Here is a 24,595-nt window from a genome sequence, read left to right as displayed (position 1 = left end):
ATTGATCTACAGAGGAGTCAAAAGAAAGACACATGAGCCAGCAAAGTATGAAAACAAATCTGTCATCTGTCATCTTCATCTTTCATCTTATGTAACCCTCCCCCAATAGTCCCATCAATAATGCTAAAGTACCCCTTCATAAACACTAATAATAATAATAATAATAATAATAAATACTGCTACCACTGTTGTCGATATTGTTATTATTAATTATATAGTTAGTTGATATAGACAAATTATTTTGTCTTATGCATCCCCACAGCCCCATAAATAATGCTGAAGTATAATAATAATAATAATTTAAATAAATATAAATATTAATAATATATTTCTGTATAATTATATAATACTAAATGATGTGTTATGATACACAAAAACACTAATAATAATAATAGTTATTCATATTTGTATTATTTCTTTATAATACAATATGTATTTAATTTAAAAAATAATAAATGTGATACACTGATTCAAATCATGAGATTAAACATGATTATTAGTTATTTTAATCTTGACATTAACCTGTTTTATATGTAAAAAGCCAACTCAAAAATCATTATTTCAGGTTTGGAATCACTGACGAAGACTTGGTACAAACCAATTCAGGACACAGGGAAAGTGTGTCCAAGGTGCTCACTCATGATACTCTAACACTGATAATACCAAAGGCAGCAGTACAAAGCTGCAGTGTACTTCCCGGGAGGGCTGCTCTTCTGGGAAACTGGATAGCAGAGCAGAGTGAAGGGGTTAGCAGCACTAGGGTCACTGAATGTGCTTGATACCATTATCAATACCTGTTCAAGCTCGGGGCTAACCACAGGTCACAGACAGTGCTGACAAAAGCAAAGGTATCCTCATGACTATCCCCAAAGAAAATGTGTCTGGAATGTAGCCACTAATGAAAGAAAGAACTCCTCTAACAGGTGACTATGCAAATGCAAGGCCTATCTGAGCTCTGATTAGCATAGGCTTAACCAGCAGAGGCCATATGTTACGCTAAGAGTTTAATCCCGCCTGCTGAACACAAGGCTGCGACTGAAGACTTCTGTTTATGGATGGTTTGTGGACGGTGTGTGGTGCAGTGGTTAGAGCACAGGGCTGGTAATCAGAGCCATGAGCTATTGCCAAATTGTCCCCTTGATCAAAGCACTTAACCCCAGGCTGCCCTAGAGGGATTGTCCCTGTAATACGTGTACTGTACTGTACTGTAAGTCACTTTGGATACAAGCGCCAGCTAAAAGAACACATTTACTTAACAACCTGTACAATTTGAGGTATTTGAGGCATGATGAGTTGGCTTTAAGCACTGACCAAACTGGCAAGAGACTAAGTTTAGATCTTATTTCATTCTGCAAAACTGCAACTTTCCTGCCAATGTTCTGTAGCCACATTCGACTGTTTCTGACAGAAAGATCACAATGTCCGGAGAGGACTGGACATGGACATATATATACAGTCAGGAATATTACACAAAGTATAAAAGTACACAAAGTACCCACCCTCTGGGTGGGTCTTGTGACATTATGACACATATGACAGTCACAATGTTTTTTTTAAATGCCTGTGATATTACTCAAACAAGTAGACATATAGGATCACTTAACAAATACTAAAAGATACACCAACACCCTGTGATAAGATATACAAAGCTGTCTGATAAAGCCATAGGTTGCTGCACTGTATTGGTTCTTCTTGTGACTTCATTACTAATTACATGCATGCAACCTTTGAAAAGTCTTCTGCCCAAGGCAAATAATGAGTGGAAATTATGAACTGAGATGAGATGATATAGCATGATAATGAAAATCATGCTTGCTGCATTGTAAGTGTATGAAAAGCAAAAGATACGAAAGCACCGGGCGAGCTGATGGCTCTGGCACATCGCTGTTTGGTTGTGTCAAATGTGAGTAAGGGGAGAATTGTGGGAGTGTGAGAAAGGACTTAGGTGTGGACTGCTATCTTTGAAAAGGGTTTGGCAGGGGCCCACACATTCACAATGCAAAGATGACATCATCCGCTTTGATAAGATCCCTGGAACACTGCTCTGATTTTATGAAAGAAATCTTATCAAAACCATGAGTAAAGGAGGACACTCAAATGAGGAATATTATGCATGTGATTAATGACATGATGAGATAAATGTCACAAAACCCGCCTGGGTCATATTGTACCTCAAAAAAGAAAGAAGAAATTATATTTGCATAAAGAATGAAGCCTATGTTTAAAACGATTACGATTTTTATTTGCATTGTGACATTATTTTCATGAGAATTAAGTCCATTTAAAAAAAAAACAAGCTTAGTAGTGTATAGTAATGCTTTTACATTTTAGTTTAATGTATGCTGACATAAAATAAATAAATATTACAATGTCCCAATTCTAAAACTCTTAATGGCGTTATTGCCTTCATAGGCAAAATATGATTTCTCATTTAGGTGTGTGTGTAGGTGGTAAAACGTGTCGTGGCCATGTTTTTTGTGATATTCACCCAATAGCTTGTTCATCACTTGTACATCTGGTACAGAATGGTTATTCCACAAATTTACAAACTACTGTTTATCTCACCCAAGTTTAGATTAGAAAAAACAACAACATTTGGGCACTTGGCAGGAGATACTTATACACTTGATTTGGGCTTAATATAGATCTGTGTCTGACTAGGATATAATTTGAGAGAGGATCTTCTCTGTAAAAAGTTTTCCAAGTGAAGCAGAACATCCGCAACAAAAACTGAAATGACATGAGAGGAAATAAGCCTATTCTTTATATTTCATGAAGCATTAGAGCTTATTATGGAACTTCTAACAATAAACTAGCATTAAACCATGACATATCATGTTACAGTTTGTGATGAAAGCATGTGATCTCAGAAACATACTAACTTGGAGTTATTATGCATAAAGCTCAGCAAGTTTCTTTTCTTTTCGGAAGTGTACAGTTCATTTATGTAAGATCATCTTTGAAAGAAAATCCCATTACTAGATAGTCTCCCTCTGGGCCTCCTTTTGCCTTTGGGTTATTCAATATAGGAAGCTGAAGTCAGCAGAGGAAATCATTCCCCCTGTCCACAGTAGATGTGGGGGAGAGTAATTTTAAAACTACAGTGTCTGACAAAGACCTTCATTCACTGCCAATCCTCCTGAGATGAAGACTGTCTGTGTGACATAACATGAACCTGTAGCACCTGCGGCCTTCAAAGTGACTATTGGCAAAGAGATCAGTCACTGATTACAGGGTTGAATTTAAAATATAGCCACAACTTTCAGAATGATCTCTCCTTGAAAGCACTCTTTTCTAAATGTGAGGAACATTCTGAAATTTAAGTCACTATGCATCACAACATATGATTATTATGACTAGCATTACAATATGCAAATTCATCATGATATTTCCCCAACCTTTTGTCAACACGATGGGGACAATCTCACACCACAAACAAACAGCATTCTGTTGACATTTACTCACCCTCAACATTTTTTGTCCACATAATGGACAATACAAAGTCAGTAGGGTTTAAAATAGCACTAGGCCATGTGACTTAAGAAAAACAAAACTTTGAGACAATTTTCTTTTGTGTTCCACAGAAGAGAGAAAGGTTTGGAACAATATGAGAATGAGTAAATGATGACAGTATTTTATTTTTGGGAGCTGTTGCATTCCAGCAAGTAAACCTGTTTGTCACAGACGGAGTGTGGAAAGGCCCTAACCCGACCTGTCGACCAGCTCACAGCAGGCCTCAGTAAATCCTCCACCAACCCTATAAAGATACTACAGTTCAATAATACAAAGGTTAATGACTTTATAGCTCACTTTAGTAACTCATAATCTTGTCCTAGGTTTTCTCAACTCTTGAAGGACGGGTAGGGTTGGTGAAACATGAACTGATGATTGAAAACAATAATTATCCCAAACCATAACTGAGGTTTTCCAAGTAAACAAGCTTTATTTAAACCCCTCCTATTACGTCATGTGGTATACTGGCATATTGGTTAAGCAAAAGCAATTTAGGAGCATTTTTTATTGTATGACATAAGATTGATTGCATGAATGTGAAGATGAGCAGAGCTGGCAAAGGTGCCATAAATATATTTACAGGCCGGAGGCTTTGGATCCAAGATGTGCAGGTGCAAAATTCAACAGACAATAATTAACCTATAGAGATTTGAAAACTGCCAACCAACAGCAAAATGCATAGACAGGTACCAAGAGCAGTGAGGTGAGGACAGATACGATTGCTATAACTGCTCGTGTCATCTCAAATGCAACAGACCACAGCAGGAAAACAGCGACCTTGTAACCAAGGAAGTGGTTTATTCAAATATGTGAACAACCCTCCCCATCTCACAGAGCTACGAATTCAGTTTGACGCATTGTTTACTTTCAAAATTTTTAGTGGTAAACATCTTGAGAGTGTGTGGCTACCAAACACATCCTAAGATGCTGTATTGTGTCTGCTGAAATGTATTGTTGTCAAAGCTGGTATTATTATTAGCTGGTCTTATGAATAAAATGTGAATAATGCAATTAGAGTGCTATGAGTGGTTCCCAAGGCATTGCTATGCAAGTGCTAAGGTATTTGGAAGGTTTCTTTAGTATTTTACTATGGTGCTTTAATTGCTAAGTGGTTGTTGACCCAGTAAAAAAGTCCATCCTATGATATTCCTATCTATGGTTCTTCAGTGGTTTTATGTAAACAGGAAGAGTAAAAGTTTATGAGATTTTCTGTCCATTCTATCAAGGCAAAAAAGATAGCAAGAGATTGCTTAGAAAATTAATAAGTCACCTCTGTACACCATCTGAACAATTTGAGGAAACATCATGTCAAATGAAATTGGATCATTGGAACATTATTCCACATGGAAAATTACACATTGATTTTTACTAATCATTTTGTAATACATTTTGTTCAAGTCACTAACCTAAATATAATTTGGTTTTTAATATTGGTAAAGTTAGGAAGTAGGCCACTTCCATCGTCCATTAAAAAAATAATCTAACAACCTGATTAATAAATAAAGCCCTGAATGAAGAGCATAGTTCTCTTACAGCAAAAACACAGAACTAAAACATCAATGGCAAGCACACAATGTACTGATTAATATATCAACATCATATGCAGATTGTTCCAAAGAAACACACCCTTTCTTTCCTCCCAAACACACCTGCATTTCTGAACAATTATGCGAAGGAATCGCTATCAGAGAATGATTCAGATGTTTGCAATGCAATGTCAGAAAATTTTCCAGACTCAGAAGTTGATCTAATCTTCCTAAATCATCTAATCTGCCTCTTTTCCAAAATGTATCATTAAACACAACGCAAGCAAGCTGTATGTGTGTAATCTGCTCTGAAAACTCATCTCAGTAAGTAAACAGCATCCCGCAGGGCACTGCCATCAAGAACAAAGCTTAGTCTGGGTTAAACTGACAGCCGATCCAGGGATGTTCCCTCCAGCGGCATTTTACTTCTGAATGATCACAGACAGGAAGGATGGGACGCAGGAGGGCGAGGGGAAAACGCCACAACAGAAGGGCCATTCATGGTTGACTGAGGGCTTCAAATACACTTTGATAATTGCTGGAAAGAAATGTGATTACAATCCGTATTGTTCCAGAGACTCTAAATAACTGTTATTGAGCAGAGGACTTCTCAGGGTTATGATGATTAAAGTTATTTCTGGCTCATGCCACATAATCAGAAAAAGGACTGATAAACAAAGGCCTGTATAAAATTATGTAAAAGCATAACAAGCATCAAAACTGCACATTTGAAGTTTGCTTTTGCTGTGCGGCACAAAAACTTAATTGGCTTGCCTTCTATAGCAACACTAACTTATAACTAAGTAACTAATAACTAGATTTAGATTTTCTTAAGAAAATGTAAGTTGTGCTTGCCTGTGCAAAAACTCACTCACTGCCACGATGACATGATGTTGTAGGTGGTTGCCAAGGTATTGCTAATGGCTTTGCCACTTCCAAATGTCTATGATATTATCTAAATAATGCACATTATTTGAGCAATCATTCATATCCTTAGCACAAAGGACGCAGGACAAGTGACGCACCAACTTTTAATGTCTAGAGGTTTGATTGAACCTCTAACCCCAAGTATCAGCAATAGTAATAGAGATTTTCAGTAACTTCTTCGAGCCTGAAGACACATCAGAATCTGTTATATAGGATAAAAGGATCTAAATCCTACTCTGTGGGCTCCTTTCTCTCTAATCTTATGCCTGCACCCAAACAAAGAGTAACTTTCCACAATAACCCCCTTCACCGCTCAAGGATCTCCAAGGCAAGGGATTGAGACTTTATTGGGGTCAGCTTACCCTGCTGGCTTTTGTCCTCAACCCGAACAATTACAACACAAGAAAACCATGAAATATATTTGGCACAATGTTTTATTTACCGTCTAACTGATAGAGCTCCATTGAAACTCACTAAAAAATGAGAAATCACTGAAATAGCTCTAATGACTTTACAGTAGTTGTTTTTTTACAGTGCTCAATGAATAGAAACTAAATTAATGGGGATGATAGGATATCCTCTTAAAGGGATACTCCACCCAAAAATATGGTGACCAGACGTCCCGTTTTTTACGGAACAGTTCCGTATTTCAGCGCTATTTTTAGTGACTCAACTTGTTATGAAAAAAATCATGTTTTGTCCCATATTTCATCTATCTTGGAGTGATAGAGCGAGTAGTAATCTCCTGTCATGCGAGAAAAGCCTAATGAAAGTTAGCCAATAATGTCAGAGTCCAATCCAATCACAATTCCCTATCGATTAAAAGTTAGAGAAGGCAGGATCTGGCCTCAGTGTCAGTGATAGAGAGCGTGAAGGAGATCAATTCGTATGTGAAGACTCTGTACTACTAGTTATAGCACCAAAGAAACATGAACATCAGAAGGTATGTGTAAAGAAACAGTAGAACTTATACTGTCTCATGTAATCACTTAATCAGTGTTTCAATTGCGAGAAGACATCAATAAAGCAACTTGTAAACAATGTCACGTGAAACATTACATTTACTTCAAGAAAGACATTCAGTGTCCATAAACTCATTAGTTAGCAAGAGAAAACTTAATTTCTCAATTTCTTTTATACGGTAGTGGCCAAAAGAGATGTCCGGAGAGGATATTTCTCAGTATTTGCTTTTAATGACCCTACAAGATCAAAATATATTGTGAAGAAGAAAACACACAATACCCAATAAGTTTTGCACGAGGCATGCGTAAAAAAAAATGGTATGACACAATTTGTTGTTTCAAATTTAATTTGTGCATTATTACAAATGTAACAACTGAGTGTATACATTAGTTTTACACTCCAAGCACAACTATATGCTGACAAAATCCTTAATAAAATGTTTGAATAAAGGGCGAAGATGTCCATTTTCCTAGGCTGGACATCACTTTTGGCCACTACTCTAGCTAAAGATATTGTAATGTGTATATGTGTGCGCTATGGGGGTGAGGGTGCCTGTACGTCCCCTATTCCACTCTGAGAACTCTGGTCACCATACCCCCAAAAAAGAAAATTCTGTCATCATTTACTTACCCACATGTTGTTCCTAAAACCTAAAAGAAGACATTTGAGAAATGTCTCAGTGTTCTTTTGTCCATACAATGGAAGTCAAGGGGTTACAAAGTTGTTTGATTTTTAAGTTTTTCAAATTATCTTCTTTTATGTTCCACAAAAGAAGGTCATACAGGTTTGGAACAACATGAGGGGAGTAAATGATGACAGAAACGTCATTTTTGGGTGGGGTATCCCTTTAAACGCAGGATAAAATTTGCATCCCATGAAAGAGAATAAAATGTTGCCAACTGAATGGACTTCAGATTAACATCAGAGGAATGAAGATAAAGCTTTTTATATTCTTATTGCACAATTGGTGCAAATCACTTGCAGACCTTGTACTGTTACATAAATATGTTGTATCACTTTAGAGCTATGCAAATTACCTATATACTCTACATGATTATGTAATCTTAAAATTTCAACAGTGGTAAATTATCAGAGAGCCCAGTTATGAGACTAAATATGATGCATATCTGATCCATGAGAAGATTTTGGCCACACTGTCCACTCCTTCCTGCTATAATTTTTATATCAGTTATAATTTAGCAATTAACAATCCAACCTAAAAACAACATTGTACTGCTCAATTACTATGCATGATTATAGCTATGAGTGTTAAGTAATCAGGCCTTTAGCAGCTTAAGTGCTGGAATTGGGTTGATTCAGCTAATGACATTTATCTTTCTTAAAAAGCTGGAAAACATGTCTGATTTGCCATCATGTCTGACAGGTCAGACTGAAAGGAATGTGAAAACCAGATAGACCTGTGACTTAACACATTGAATATCTGATTTAAAACATGTAAATGTCCTCCAACATTTCAGAAGCACATCCACAATAGAAAGTGTAATGCATTTGATAGCAAACTAGCTTTTATCTGGACGGCAAGTCCTCTTGCGCTCAGCTGGGAATATGATATTAGTAGGACACTTTGTACAATACAATCATTTTGATTGTTTAAGTCAAAAATAAATAGCCAGAGACAAAAAAAAAAAGTAGACATAAAATGATGAAACTTGTAGATTTAAGCAAAGATATTGCAATAAAAGTATTTTAGTGTTTTTTTAACTTAAAAGTAAAACACCACTTGAGATAATTAATTAATCAATTAAAATATGTGGTGAAAAAATAGGCCAATAAATAGTTTTACTAATATGAATACAAATTAACGAATGTGAAGATACTAGGGCATCTTGTCAAACTTGACGCACGTGCTCAGAGGAGTTACATATTTTCCAAAATAACCCTTTTACGTGATGTAAATTTGCTCACGATACATTTAACTCACCTTGGAGCTCACGCTCAGTCTATCCATGCGTATGTCCCCGTTTGTCTCCGGGACGGGGGTGGATTCCCTTGGTGTCCCGTTCTTCACATCATCTTCATGGTCCGAGCCAGCACTGCTCGGTATCGGTATCCCATCAGCCACATACTCTCTCCGGCACTTCAAATTGTGCTTCTGCAGCAGTTCTGCTGTCTCTGGATCCAGCACGATGAGCTCCAGTTTGTCCGTGATGCCTCGAATGTGAGCCACCACCTGTTGATGCTTCTCGTCCTCCACATTCTCCCCGTTCACGAACGCCAGTTTGTCTCCGGCCAACAGACCCGCGGCGAAGGCAGGAGAGTCGGGCTCCACATGTCGGATGAACTGACCTGGTTTGTTCTTTTCGCCGTGAAGATGAAAACCGTAGCCGCTGTCCCCTTTTTCTAAGACGCACAACTTTGGCCTGAGGTCGCTGGACATTTTGAAACTATAAGACTTACAAAAAAAACCAGCAGTCCGGCTAAACTGAAAGTAGGGTTAGGCAGCCACGAAAATAGATACGTGTTGAGAAAAACTCTCCGCGCCGCCCACTCCGCGTCTTCACTGTGTTGCAACACTGTAAGTCAAATCGCAGTTTTCTTTGAAGTGTAGCCAGTCAGCGCTTCACAGGTCCGCCTCTGTCTATAACTCTCGCTGATTGGAACTTTCACCTGTCAATCACAAGAACGTCATTGCGCGAGTTCTGTAGATTAGATTAGTTTAGTTTAAAAGGGACTATGGGCAAATACCATTTGCAAACAAAATTAGATAATGGAAAACGGATCTCTTTTATTTTATTGTAGAATTTTTTTAATTTTTTAAATTAAATATAGTATTGATAGGCAAGTGAAGTGGCACATTTTTATCATTTCAATTTTGTTTGCATAATTTCAAACCAGTTAAACTTTGTAAAATATTTGTTATTATATTTATTATTACACCTGAATTCTGTGTTCCAGTGTTGTCACGTGAAATATGGACACTAATGATAAACATGTTTTGTGATATGTTCAAAAAGTCCTAAAAAGTCTCTCTATAACATACATAAAAAGTTTCTACAAATTAGTTGTAACAGGACATGGAAAATAGTTGGAATTTCATGGCATGCTTCTGCATTTCAGTGCAGGATAAATGGTAACATTTTGCCATATATTTTCCCCTAGTACACCACTGTTATATGTAAACTGTCAAATAAAGTAAATCAGATAAAGTAATGTTTTTACAACCCTTTGCTTTCTTCCATCATAGAGTATGCAATAAAAAAGATAAAGACTATCTGATTCTCTTTCACAGGTTATCTGCCTGTCGACATGGTTGAGACAAGCTATGAGAATCACATCACAAATGTGATTCACTCTTTTAAATATCAAGCTTAAATACACTAAAAGTTGAAAGAAAATCTCTCTAGCATGTGCTTTTTAAATTCTTGTGTGAATAGCAAGAGACTCAATAATAAAAGTCAATACTACCAATATGCTGCAGTGTTTGGCTTCACGTGTCTGAATTTACTATACTGGTTAATGGCTCAAAATTGGTCAAGCAAGGAAGGAAGGTTTGTGCAACGAGGCAAGATTACACCATATAAGATATTTGATTAATCATCAATGTTTATCTACTCTACCAAATTAAATTTACTTTAGTATCATACTAGTCCTCATGTCAATAACATCAAGAAGAAAATCACCTTACCATTCAAACTGCATCCTGTATCGCAATGACTGAAGTGTGGCACATAAAGTGGCAAGTATTTTAGTTTAAGTTTTTACAACATAGAACATATTGTGACAGAACTCACAGTTGTAACAACTCCTCTCAAACAGGATATTGCAGCAGCGGATTCATACTGGGCATACAGTGAGAACTAGAGGTGATTAGAGGCCGCATCTGTCAATTCTGCCCTCTACTGCCACTTTACAAACCTGCACCAAAAGGAAAAGCAGTAATCTCACCACATTCTGTACCACTTAATACAGAAAGATTCAGGTACTGTAAATGGGAGATGTTTACAAACACATAAATCCACAATTAGTTATAACCAGGCCCAGATGGAATCTGAGGACAAATCAAATAGATGCATTTGTGCTGTAGTACTATTTTTGGTAGCTGAAAGCATAATCAAAAGGGTCAAAATTTAATGAACATATAAGCGAGGATCACAGGACATGTAGGACTTTGTGAATTACGGACGTCCCAATTTAGCAGAAATCTACAGATGTGGATTATGTGCGCGCCTGGATCTAACAATTCATTTCTTAATGCATTTAAGCAAAATTTCATAATCACTGCCAGGTTTGTTCAAATTAGAGCATGCATTTTTATGGCAATCAAAGTAATGAAGCTTTAACTGGTTGTTTTTCTTTAATTAATTCATAGCACCAATATGTATTAGTTTGCCATTTCTACAGCTGGATCTCAGTGATGGCCACACACAAACCTCCTTCAATCTTTTCTTCAGTGCATATGAACAGAGTCCAGTAATCTGTTTTGATAAAAGTCAGTTTTTTTTTGTTTTTTGCCTTGTGTTATTGCTATTGTCCTTTTAATAACACTTTTATACATCTGTGACTGCTGGTTTCCCAACCATGCATGACATAATTTAGGTGCAATGCGAGTAAATGTTCTAGAAAACAAGTAAACGAATGCAAATCTACTCATTAGTAAAGCAGAGTCCGATTCACTGCATAGAACAAGAAGCCTTTTTGGTCCCTTGTTCAACTTTTTTTTTTTTTTTAACTGCAGAAACAGTGCAGTTCCGTCTGAGCCCAAGATAGCATCAAACAGTCAGTCTTGATTGGTGCATCTAAAGCAGAGCTTGGTTCCAGGTATGTGGGAACGCAATGATGACTTCCAATCACCATTGAATGTCAGGATTTACTATTTGAGAGGGCGGCTGCGTGTGGTTCTTGTACTGAGTGTGGAGGCATTGCTGTGCACATGGGGAGTCGTGGCCATCCAGCCAATCCTGGTAGAGGCGCTGAACCTCTGGGTTTGTTTCAGGCAGACGGACAGGTAAGCTGCTGTAATGCTCTTCCATTTGCTGGACCAAAGGTCGGTCAGGTCGACCTCCTTCTCCCTCAGCTTGTCCTCGCCCACTTAAACAGCCTGAAAGTCAAAGAGAAGGAGAGATAAAGGAAAGAAACAGTACTTTTACATTCAAAGATAAAATGTTTATCAATGTACAAATAATTAATAACTTATAATTAATATGACTTATTAACTATTATTGTTGTTATACATGTAATATACATTTTTTATTTAATATCACAAATGTATTTAATAATATATCTGTTATTTCATGATGGCTTGTGAGGAATGTTGCTCACAAAAAGTAATATTAAGCCACTAAAATAGTACAAAACAAGAAAAATGACATTCATTATTTTAAGATGACATTTACTATATTCCCAGGTTTTTTTTATGACCAAGCAAACCCTGTAATATAGATGTGTGAGACTAGTCGACTAAAGAGTTTTGCTGCTCTTTGTCAACATTGGAAATCAATTTGTTTTGCTTTATATTTTGTGCACCTTTGTAACTTTGTTACATTTTAAAAATACATTATTTTGAAAAGTATACATTAGGAGCAGAAAACAACATTTCATTTGATCTCAGACCTTGCATGCTTTCATTTTCTCCGTGTCACACAGAGAAATGTCCACTCGGAAGATGAGCAAGTAGTTTGACTTGCACAAAAATGTTTTCTACTATGTCAAACGTAACAATTAGGCTTGTTTTTTTACCAGTTATGAGAGACTATGGTGATTTAAAGGGGAAACAATTAGAATGAAACTTACTTGACAACAGCAATATTCTAACTAACAGTACATCCTTGTTGACGGTACAAATCAAGCTTTTCTTCCGATTTTGCACATTTTCAAACCCGGATGTACAAGCGGATGCCAGGCAACAATACCTTGACGTGCTGATTTATGTTGGCTAATTTTTGTTTGAGTAATTCTGTTTATAATAGACTATTTATTTTGAATCAACAGGCAGTGCAGGATTAATAAGTACAGTGTATTTTAATAAATATGTCAATATTGGCTAACATTGATTAAGTGAACCTCAAGTTTAATGTACACACATCATAATGCAAGGCAAGCACATTGTATATATATGACCTTTTTACCGATTAAGTAGGCTATTTCAAATAGATATTCATATACAGACTTTTTTGACTATCCTCTGGGGGGTTGTTAGACTAGTCGTTTACAAAATATACGTTTGAACGTTAATGAAATTAGTTGTGGCGAACATACCAAGTAATAAGACGATACGTCATCTTATGCTCTCTTTGTGTGCATGATGTCTGTGATTGTATTATGATATGTCAATAATTAACAAGTTATGTGTTGTCTGTGTTATGTATGCATCTACGGTGGAAACAAATCTATCTATCTATCTATCTATCTATCTATCTATCTATCTATCTATCTATCTATCTATCTATCTACCTATCTATCTATAATGTGTTCAAGCTTATTTTATTAATGACAGCACCTATTGAGCTGGGTAATAGCAAAATAAAATGCATGTAATATTTATAATATGTTTGTTTTGAAAAATATTTCATACCTCCAGGGCAGGAAAGCACCTCTACTAGCTGGTAGGGCACTTTGCCTTTCCTCATTCTGTGCACTAAAGTCTGAATGTTCCGGAAGCCATAGACTGCAGCGAACTGCAGGAGTGTCTCTCCATCACGCTCCAGCGCCACCTCCTGGAAGTCTCGATTCCTATCAGGAATAAGGCAAGTGTTTACACAGATGGCAATGTAAGGATTATCAATTGGCGGTTGGCATAATTTATAAATAATTATAAAATATAGATTATCCACCACATATCAAAAACGGACTGGTCTATCTCTCACCTGAGTGTCTTGTACACAATCTCTTGGACGTCTAGGCCAAACAGCTCTTTGGCTGCATGTTTGAAAATGTGCTCCAGGAAGCCTTCAGATCCATGACCTTCATGCCTGGTCACACCTGAGTCACTTGTCTCACCAAATCTAAAAAAACAAAAACACATTTTTGGATTATATATATTTTTTTTTTTCAGCAGTTACCTGGACTGTTATTGCCTTTGCTTTAATAGGTTAAATGTGAAGAATTATGCGACTGTTTAATGCTGCTAATTTCACTTACACATGATCCAAAGGAGCAGAGTCCACTTCCTCTACAGTAACTTTGCTTTGTTCCATCAAATGAAGAATCTCTCCTAAACCAAAACAGTCAATTAGAGTCATTTCAAAAGTACCAAGATCACAAAAACAACCTCCACTGAAACCTGCTTCTATACAAGTGGTTCTCAACGGGGGCGTTCAGAGAACAACGGGGGGCGTTGGAAGCAAGATTTTTGAAAGGGGGGCGTTCAGGTGTTAATGGGGGGGTGTTCACAAGTTTAAATATATAACACAAATTTTTGTTCATTTACTTTTATTAATTTTAAGCATTTAGTAATTTAGTTGTAATAAACACTTTAAGTGGGCTATTTAAAAAGTGTTAGGACTATGTATTTGTTAAATTATGTTGTAAAACGTGTGCAGAGTGTGATATCATATTGTGCGTGTGAAAGAATACGTCAGCAGTGCTAAAAAAAAAACCCCAAAAAACATTCGTCCGCAGCCGCTCTACTCCTGACCGCAGTGTTGTAGGCACTAGGCAGGTTTTGTGTTCATCTCTATTGCATTACGATTGAAAGCAGCATCAATAATGTCAAAAATATGATGTGCAGTCAAGTTCGGGTGTGTGTATATGCTGTTTAAATGAGTGTTCTCATCGATACGCTTGTTGTGATTCGCGGAGTTTTGACGAGTTGTATTTTGACGACTTTATATTATTTCTTATTCAAAAGTTTAGAGTGCTTAACATTCTAAAATCTTCCAGTTTAATGCGACATGTAGCCTATCGTTACTTTTGCAACAACTCTATTATTTTCATGCCCCCCTAGAAGGCCCGAGGTCCACCCACCACAGATTTACCAAAACTCCTGTGAGAAACACTGGTATTTCTACACCAATGCAGTTTATAGCTTGTTTTTTGGATTAATCTCGGTGGAGTATAGTTCAGTTGTATTAATAAAAGACAATTTTGCACTTATTTCATCTGTTAACTCTCACTCGTTCCTGCTCGCTCATTAGTTTGGGGGTGGGGGGGCGTTCAGGGACCTGGATATTGGATATTGGGCGCTGGCCCAAAAAAGATTGAGAACCACTGTTCTATACAATAACATGCATTAGTTATTTCTGATAATTTCCAAGAAGGAAAGATGCATTAGGGAATTGTATACATTCACTTCCATTCAAAAGTTTGGGATCAGTACCAAATACATTCAGCCAGCAAGTATATTAAATGAAATCACAAGTGACAGTAAAGACTTTCACATTGTTTTACATGACTGCTTTCAAAAACATTGAAAATTCATACGACCCCAAACATCTGAATGGTGGTTTTATATATAAAAATATAGATGATAGGATAAATAAATGTGAATTATTTGGTCTTAACCGGTTGCCTGGTTAGAAATTAATCTGAAAAGGTTAGAGGGGAATAAGGTCAGTCGTACCTGACGTAAGCACACAGTCGACGTCTCTGGTCTCTAGGATGCTGTTGTAGAATTCTTCTCTCACAGCTTCAAGCTTCTTATCAAAACAGGGAGCCACCACCACATGGAAAACCTGATCCGGGGTCAGTTTCTACAAGACATAACACAAAACAGATACAGTGCCTCATTCAGTCACCACTAATAGGAAATGGACCATTTTTACATGATTGTGATACAGGTGATACAGTAAGCACAAAGGTCCATAGGTTCATGCTTTTGACCAGTAAATTTCAATTACTTTTCTGGATAATGCTTTTTCTTTTAAATAATAATAATCACTTAGAGAATTCTGTAGCACTTTGGAATAAGACCACATTCATTAGTGTAAGTGTACAAATATTTTTTTTAGATCAGATCAAAACATTTAATACAATATACCTATTTTAGCATTATTTAATTTCCATGCCTTCTTCAGGCCTGACAATAACCTGATATTACCAGGTTTTCCAGGGAGCCCTGGACAAATAGCCACCTCTCACCTGTTGTCTGGCAAAAAAGTCTTTGACCAAGGAGCCCATGATCTGTTGAGGTGATCTGGAGTTGCAGATGTGTGGCGTGACCAGGCTACCAAGAACATGCTCTGCATAGCGAATCCACCCTGAGCACAAACAAACAAACAAATATATATATATATATATATATATATATATATACACACACACACACAGTATGTAAGTTAATTTTTACGCTACAGTTGAGAAAATGATATTGGTCAATGCATACTCTGAAGATGAAAGGAGTAAAGGTTTTCAATTACTATGCACTAAACATAAAAAAAAAAAAAAAAAAAAAAAAAAATCACAAAATGATTGTATCTTGAACCCATATAAATTACTGTTCCATAGATGTTTTTAAAATAACTATCCTGTGCTCACCAAGGCTACATTTATTTGATCAATAATACAGTAAAATGTATTATTGTTTTCTGTTTTAATACATTTAAAAATGCAATTTATTCCTGTGATGGCAAAGAATTTTTAGAAGTCATTACTCCAGCATTCAGTGTCACATAATCCTTCAGAAATCATTCTAAAATGCTGATTTGGTGCTCAAGAAACATTTCTTATTATCAGTGTTGAAAGCAGTTTTTTTTTTTTTTCAAGATTCTTTAAAGAATAGAAAGTTCAGAATTTATTTAAAACAGAAATCTTCTGAAACATTATAAATGTCTTTATGGTTACATTTTATACATTTTCTCGCTGAATAAAAGTGTTAATTTCTTTACAATAAAAAAATACTGCATCGACAATACCTCTCTCTGCTGATTCCCACCACTACTAGTTTGAGCAAGACATGTATAACCCTGGGTCATTTAACTAAATGTACTGGAAGTCACATTAATTAAACACATCAGCTTAGTGAGTTAATAATCATCTATGATGAAAATTAAATAATGGCCACTCTGAGAGTGAGGACAAAAGTTGTGAAAAGTGCAGGAAGGGTGTGTGAGGTGTCTATCTCACAGCCACAGAATGCTACGGCTATCTAACAGCCCCACCCATTCAAACACAACCCACATTTACACACCACTGCCCCACATTTGGCTCTTATCTACATTAAGAGACACCTTGTTTGCGAAACACATAAAGGCTTGAGGTTCAGAGTTAAGAAGCAGAAAACATGATCTTTTTCTTGAAAGCTCTGGCTAGAGGTGCTTATTTGTGTTGCAGGATGGATGTAAGTTGGCAACCACTTCTCTTATAATGGTACAACAATCCAAATTTTTCAATCCAAATAAAATTTTTTCCAAATTTGATTTAAATAGAAAATAATACGCAGATCTAGGTGGACTTTTCTTGCAATGGAAGCTGAATACATAATCAAATGACCTAATATAGATTTCATAAATGAACACGCAATGCAGTGAAAACCTGCAAACATTCTGTGTGGACCTACTTGCACATTGTCATTTTTACACCTTTATGGAAGTATTATATATAGAAGTGTTTTCTGGTGGAATGGGGCCTTACGATGTGTTTTAAGGGAGTAATTGAGAATAAAGGCATGTGAGATTTTTGCATTAAAACATCCAAAAACCACTAGCACAGTGTTATATATTTTGTTCACTTGTGTACTTACACTATCCCAAATGTTTCCAACGTTTAAATCCAGAGAAATTCGCTATTTTAACCAGTGTAATTTAATGGCGTCATGTCCGCGTTATCCTCGTTTGTCACTTTTACTATCGTAGAAACCATGGCAACACAGTGAGTCTCATGAAAAAAATGTGGAAGTAGTAGTTGTAGCGTCTAGCACAACACTCTGTTGTTGTTGTTTCGCACAGTCGGCATGGACCACAATTATTCGTTATTGTTTGCAGCAGGTTCTGTCGCCAAAGATAACTCCAAGAAAAATAAATGTGCAGATGAATCAAATGACTCAAGAATTTTCAAGAGCAGAAATAAAACGACGATCAGTATTGGTGTGGCATATCCTAACACTGTTTAACTCCTTAACTAGCTTCGGCCCTTGGGGGTGTGTCTATACTTTTATTACTTTTTTTTACCTTTGTTTTACAACAAATATTCAAAGGGTTAAATTAAATGCTGGAGGACTGGACATGTAAACATGAACAAAATGAATGGCAATACTTATCAAGTCTATGGCAGTGTAATTATTAAAAGCAGTATGTGTTATACATAAATAGTAAGTAAGCCTTTTTGCAAATGCTGTGAGTACATTCTAACGTACTTTAATACATGTTTAGTACATACTAGGCCTATTTAGTATGATTGTTTTGAAGATGTAAAGCTGTGCTGTGTTACCCCACCATTTAATTTGACAAAACGAGTCAAAACATACATCAATTTCACTTCCTCGCTCATGAACATGATTTGTGAGTCCCTTCAGATTGATTTCCACCGGCAGTGAAGGTGAAGACGACAACTCCCATCATTCCACATTTCATCAAGCCACGCCTTTGTTATTGTTTTGAATATGCGATCTCTAGCAGCGAAAATTACATACTGTGCCTTTAAGTGGTTATCAGGTTGGTCTTACCTGGACATGAGGAAGTGAACATCGGCATGGCATTGGCATCATGATGTTTGCGGCGGAAACGCTGAACAAATTCTCTCTGGCTTTCCAAAATGCTAAAACTGGCAGCTACTGTACTGTCAAAGACATAATGAACCCCTGAGGAGACAGATGAAAGAGGCCTTTAAAACAGTATGAAAGAAATCATGCCATGCGTAACAGGGTTATAATTGTTAGCTAAAACTAAATCTATTCAAAACCAAAATAAATTATTAAATTAAAATAAATGATTAAAATAAAGCTGAAATAAAATCAAATATAAATATTGAAAACTTAAAACAAAAATTAAATGTTGCCATGCACTAAAATTACTAACTGGGAAGAAATAAAAAAATAAAACTGAACTATATGTAATACTCAAATAGAAATAAATAGTAATATTAAATAATAAAAATGACATTTCATTTATAAATTTTTTTTTGCAAACTAAAAAAGCTCAAATAAAAGCTAATTCAAAAGATTAATAAAAACTATAGTGGTAAATACATAATACTAAAATAACTCTGATGTTACACGGATACAAATATTTAGGATGGTTATTAACTTTCAGATTTCATGTGGCAAATATATGCTATGTGAACATCTTGATTTAATGAAAAGCAGAAAAACAAGAGGTAGGCAAAGTGACTTTAAGGCAAATGTGGCGTCCAGACGTACCCACACTCTTCAGGAATCCACAGAGTTTCTGTGCAGCTGCTGGAACGTCCAATTGAAATTTAACAGCAAAGAATGGCAGCGACTGGGGACACACGGACACCACGAGAATTTTGTGCTTCGAAGTGTCACATTTCTGCCAAAAACACAAAAATAACAATGCGAGATACATCCACACAGATCATCTTTCTAAAGTCTGAATTTGTCAGGCTTAAAGTACCTTATTAATGGCAAGCACATGGTTGATCTCATCCAGATTCTGCTGAGAGATTCCCTTGCCTTCGTCTTCCGATACGCAGCCGTCGCAGGACAGACACGCGCTCAGCAACACCTGCTGAACTGAGGTAGACTCTCTCACCTGAGGAAAACAGCGTTTCAGATTATCCACATCTACGGCAAATACAAATGAGTGTTTGTTCATTCATCCTCCCCCAAACCAAACACAAACAAAACAACAGATGTGCACCGCAGTTTATCAGATTACAACTCAGTCAGTGTGTCTGACGCATAAAAGGAGCAATGAGACATACCTCTCCATTTGCAACACCTTTCTCTTGCAGTGAGTTTATACTTTCATCACTTTTTTTCTTGTTGCACTAAAAGGTGGAATCGAGGGAAAATAAACACTAATGAGTGCTTACAATAAAATAAAGCATGAAAGTCATACATAAACCAAAAAAATTGTGTAATTATGCAAGATATACGTCAGAATTAAATAAATACATTACCTGTTTTGTGCAATTCTCACACTTTTCTTTTTTCCGTCCAATTTTGACTTCAGACATTGTATAAGGAGCTCTCGAAATGTTCAGTGCCATAAATTATTCCTGTGAAATGAAAGATTGAAAATGAAAGCTTTCTGTATTTATAGAGCATTCTGGGTGTTATGTGACACCAAAACACATATTTAACACAAACAGGGAATTAGAGATAAAATACAGTCACAATAAAGCCTGTTATTAACCTGAAGTATTCATACAATCACCAATTTAAGGGAAATGTGATAATTTCAGGTTCCCATGACGGGCTCTTTTCAGTTTCACCAAATTACTGTTTTGAGGATCTTTCGCGCTTTTGTAAATAATCACACGTTAAGCGGTTGGATCACGTTCATTTTCTCGGCATGAGAAATGTGATAAATAAACGTGATAAATAAATGACAGAGAGCTCTGAGGACTTCGCTTTCCTTAGATAACCCGTGACTTTACTCAACAATCTCCCACCATTATCTAACGTTGCCGAATGTGCTAAAATAAATCATAAACTAAAAAAAACTAAAAAAATAAACCTTAAAAAAAAAGGCCAACCGACTCACATAAAAACCACATGAAGTCCTTATTGTTCGGGGGAAAGCAGGAGACGCAGCAGTGGAACTATAGCAGGAACTTCTATTAATGACACTTGAAAGCGCGAGCTGACCATCTGAAAACAGCGCACTGCGGTCATTTAACACTGATGTTCATCCAGTCATCTGTTCCACAACTCTGACTAATCCGAATGGGCCACATTTGCGGTAGAAGGATCTCGGCTCGTCTTGTCTTCGGTGCATCCGACTCCATTGTCCTTAGCAGTGTCTGAATCGTGAATGAATCATCCTTTTGAGTCGGATCATTTCAATGAATCAATTGAACCGTTAAGCCGTTCTCAAGTCATCAACTCACTGAACCAAGAATCTTCTCTTCCGGACATGTCTAATTCGTAATGATTAGACAACCGTCTCTTTCCAACGTACATCTGATTCGTGATGTGTCGGGTCATAATAACCGCCATTGTTGGCAAAGACAAGGGACTTGTCGGACATTCTCGAGTCTCGACTCGCTATGATCCCTGTTAACAAACTCACCCAGAATGTCTGAATCGGAATTATTCGGATTATAGTATTATTTAAAGTAAATGCAAAATATATGTATGCTATAAATGACTTTTTTTTTTTTATAAGCCGAATCATGGCTGCAACAAATACATATATTTAAAAAGTTTTTTTTTTTTTTTTTTTTAAATAAGCATCCCTTCCTAACTAAAACAAATGAATAAAAATAAAATGTACCTACATGTGGGGTTTAGAACACGCTGGATATCAGCGACCACGTGACGGCATGTTACGTCATTACTTAAATAACCTCGTTTTTCCCCCTTTTTTTTTAAACCGGTTCATAGAATCGAACTGTTTGAACGAACCGATTCGCGAGAAAGATTCGTTGCGTGTGGATCGACACGCATGCGTGAATCAGCAACAGTGGTGTCAACTTCCCTGAACCGATCAAACAATGCTCGCCTTTCTGAAAATAATCAATTTAATCGTATATAAGACAATTTTGGGATAGTTACATATATTACATTTTATTGAGGACATTGCATACATTGCTAAAACGGTTTGGATTTATAGCCATTTTCGACAATGGGTTAACTGTTGGTACAGTATTCAAGTAATCACGAACTTGGTCTTTTCACACACATATATTACTCTTTTCATACATAATACAGGTATGTTTCAGATTATTGACGAGCCACGACTGGAACGAAGCGTCATAAACTAGAGGGCGGGTCCTTTAAATAAGTTTTATCCAATCAGAACGGAATCTGCTTAGCGGAAATTAACGTCATCCGAAGGCGGGTTTATGTGTATGGGCAGCATGAGCTACACATTTTATTTCCTTAATTTGTTTTCTGTCAGTTTCCTATTGCAAATGTCCGACATTTAAATTTGATATATTTTTAAAAAATAATTAGATTTATTTGTCCGAAAGGAAAAAGCGACTTATTGAGGTAAGATGTCAGATACTTTACTTTCACATGCGATTATTGCAGTTATTGGGAGAATATGTGCGGTCACATTAATGAGGGTGTTGTCCCTGTGCTATTTAAAAATATACGAAACTGACCTGGTTTATTATTCTTATATTCAATATACTGTTCATAAAAACAACTTTGTGCAGTATTTAGACTTTTAAAAGTGTGCTTTTCTTTGTATAAAGCTGCAGTATTCTGGCATGTTATGATTATAGTGATGCTACACACATAACTGGAAATCTCCAACAAGATCTTAGATGGACTCAACTAGACATTACTGTGTTCACAAAAAAATTGAAATATATTTTAACATGTTTTTTTCTTCTTCTAACAGATGGGGTATATGATCGTGGAAAAACATACATCTGATCTTCTCCATTTGAAGAGGTCTCCTGGGATTAGATCATGGTCCCTCCTTGTTGGTATGAGATCTGGGGAACTTGGCAGCTGGACGTGTGTAGTCTAACATGCGTAACACAAAATATATTTAAATGTCTTCCTTCTTCCTCTTTTTACAGGAATTGCTTCAGTTGGACTAGCAGCAGCCTATTACAGCGCTGGTGAGAAATGGTTCCTGAATGTGTAATAACCCTGAAAGTGAATAAAACAACAAAAGAAAGGCTTTTGTGATCCGTGTTCCTCATTGTGCTCTTTCCTTTTGTTGTAGACAGCATATTATGGAAGATGTTCTATGTGTCAGGTTGTTTTTTTGTAGCCCTACAGAATATGGAGGAATGGGAGGTGGGGAGATGTTTTACACACACTACATCCATGATCTTTAAGTTAATGTATTCAGCTGTCCTGACTAACAGTCTGTTGCGCTTTGTCCTTAGGAAGCAGTGTTTGATAAATCTAAGAATGAGATAGAACTAAAGACGTTTAGTATCTACACCATGATACTGACTCTGTGGAGAAGAGGGGATGAGAGAGGTGAGCTTTGTGTTATCTGTCATTATTTGTTTTGCACTAAACGACTGACCAAATAACCAGATGAAAATGCTTTTTCTTTCCAACTCAGTGGTGGTAGATCTGCGACACCTGCGAGACGTGAGTGTTCAGGAGGAGAGAGTGAGGTATCTTGGGAAGGGTTACCTGTTAGTGCTGCGTCTAGCGACGGGCTTCTCTCACCCGCTTACACAAAGTGCCACGCTGGGGTCACGCAGGTACTTAAAAGATGTCCTTTTACAGTCCTATGGTTATGTTAAACAAAAAGTACATCAGTATATTCATTAATAATAAAACAAACACATTTTATATTAGATTTCATATATATATAGAGAGAGAGGCCTATTTATATATGTAATTTTTTTACGCTATAATTCTGTGTATGATATATATATATATATATATATATATATATAATATATATATATATATATATATATATATATATTAGGGCTGTCAAAAGATTAATCGTGATTAATCGCATCCAAAATAAAAGTTTGTGTTTACATAATATATGTGTGTGTACTGTGTATAATTATTTTGTATATATAAATACACACACATGCATGTATATATTTAAGAAATATTTGCATACATATACTGTATATATATTTATATAGTTTATATTATATATAAATATTTTTTTTTTATATATATAAATAACACATTTTTCTTAAATATATACATGCATGTGTGTATTTATATATATACAAATTTAATTATACAGTACACACACATATATTATTAAAAACAAACTTTTATTTTGGATGCGATTAATCGCGATTAATCTTTTGACAGCCCTAAAATATTTATATATATATATATATACTGCACACACACACATTCATTAAATATGTTTTACACCATTTGTTTTTTTTTCAGTGTGACATTATTGTGTTTTTTTTGTTCAGTGATGTGGAGGCACTTGCTGCACTTCTGAAGCGCTTTTTGGGTCTTGAGGAGTTACAGCAGCGTTTGGCAGAAGACGATTCTCCTGATGAAGACGACATTGAGGATTTGGGATTGGGTGATAGCAGTGATTCAAGGGAGGAAGATGAACTTTAAAAGCCTCAGGGAGAGTTAGAAAATGGTGGAAAACACTGTATCAAGCACTGTATTATGTGAAACAACCAAATGTTCCAGCCTTACAAACATCCTGATGACAATCTCAAAGCATTATCTGTTATTGTCACATTGCATTTTCACTTACATCTTTAAAGAAGCATTACCAGATGATATTCAGTACTTTTGCTAGATTTCTCTGTATACTTCGCTACACGCATAACTAATTTGACAGTTTGTGAAATAACTGCATGAAGAATTCCCTTCCATTGGTCGTGTGCTCAAATATTCTATGCATGCACATTCAGATCACAGAGATGCAAACTGTAATGAGTGAAAATGGATTTAACTCCTTTTGTTAAACTCTTAGATGTTTGTGATTTTAATTTTCTTTTTGTAAATATGTTAATATCATTTTTCAAGTCAACTGTCTTCCAAGGGGATGCTTTTACAAATTGTTGCTGCCACTTTTTTTATTAGGTTAATATGAGTATACTTTGTTTCAGATTTCTTTTTTAAATAAAATGATTTGATAACATTGGTTTGAACTGGAATTTTTTTTCCATTTTTAGCTTAGTTGCATAATCAAATCTACAGGACCAAATATTCTTAACCTTAAATT

At 36.1% G+C, this 24,595-nt stretch overlaps 2 protein-coding genes across 3 annotated transcripts in view; one reads left to right on the top strand and one right to left on the bottom strand.

The window, feature by feature from the left end:
- Window positions 1-20,777, bottom strand: part of LOC307147216 (nuclear prelamin A recognition factor) — a 32,905-nt gene extending 12,128 nt beyond the window's left edge. Inside the window, exons 1-13 of one of the 2 annotated variants that reach the window (XM_079851783.1) lie at window positions 20,492-20,777; window positions 19,905-20,003; window positions 19,707-19,772; window positions 19,397-19,534; window positions 19,180-19,312; window positions 18,487-18,621; window positions 15,966-16,084; window positions 15,448-15,577; window positions 14,028-14,100; window positions 13,754-13,891; window positions 13,462-13,619; window positions 10,576-11,988; window positions 9,373-9,557 (exon numbers count right to left, since the gene is read on the bottom strand). In XM_079851783.1, the coding sequence (XP_079707909.1) occupies window positions 11,738-11,988; window positions 13,462-13,619; window positions 13,754-13,891; window positions 14,028-14,100; window positions 15,448-15,577; window positions 15,966-16,084; window positions 18,487-18,621; window positions 19,180-19,312; window positions 19,397-19,534; window positions 19,707-19,772; window positions 19,905-19,994 (1,431 nt within the window). In that variant the 5' untranslated portion in view covers window positions 19,995-20,003; window positions 20,492-20,777 and the 3' untranslated portion in view covers window positions 9,373-9,557; window positions 10,576-11,737. Of the gene's footprint in view, window positions 1-8,871; window positions 9,558-10,575; window positions 11,989-13,461; window positions 13,620-13,753; window positions 13,892-14,027; window positions 14,101-15,447; window positions 15,578-15,965; window positions 16,085-18,486; window positions 18,622-19,179; window positions 19,313-19,396; window positions 19,535-19,706; window positions 19,773-19,904; window positions 20,004-20,491 lie in introns of those variants that run through there. The other variant, XM_079851784.1, reaches the window with a different exon arrangement.
- Window positions 20,778-21,376: 599 nt separating this feature from the next.
- cybc1 (cytochrome b-245 chaperone 1) lies at window positions 21,377-24,513 on the top strand. Its single transcript, XM_079851796.1, has 7 exons — window positions 21,377-21,942; window positions 22,301-22,388; window positions 22,485-22,526; window positions 22,634-22,707; window positions 22,800-22,896; window positions 22,985-23,129; window positions 23,823-24,513. The coding sequence occupies exons 2-7, from the start codon at window positions 22,301-22,303 to the stop codon at window positions 23,974-23,976; spliced, it is 600 nt and encodes a 199-aa protein (XP_079707922.1). The 5' UTR covers window positions 21,377-21,942; the 3' UTR covers window positions 23,977-24,513.
- Window positions 24,514-24,595: the final 82 nt, after the last annotated feature.

The sequence above is a fragment of the Squalius cephalus genome (assembly GCF_949319135.1).
Source record: "Squalius cephalus genome assembly, chromosome: 19".
NCBI lineage: Eukaryota > Metazoa > Chordata > Actinopteri > Cypriniformes > Leuciscidae > Squalius > Squalius cephalus.
This window is presented reverse-complemented; position numbering and strand designations above follow the sequence as displayed.

Coding starts and splice junctions, on each gene's coding strand:
- cybc1 (XM_079851796.1), top strand. CDS start 22,301: ATGGGGTATATGATCGTGGAAAAACATACATCTGATCTTCTCCATTTG. Junction 22,708..22,799: donor AGAATATGGAGGAATGGGAG/GTGGGGAGATGT, acceptor CTTTGTCCTTAG/GAAGCAGTGTTTGATAAATC. Junction 23,130..23,822: donor GCCACGCTGGGGTCACGCAG/GTACTTAAAAGA, acceptor TTTTTTGTTCAG/TGATGTGGAGGCACTTGCTG.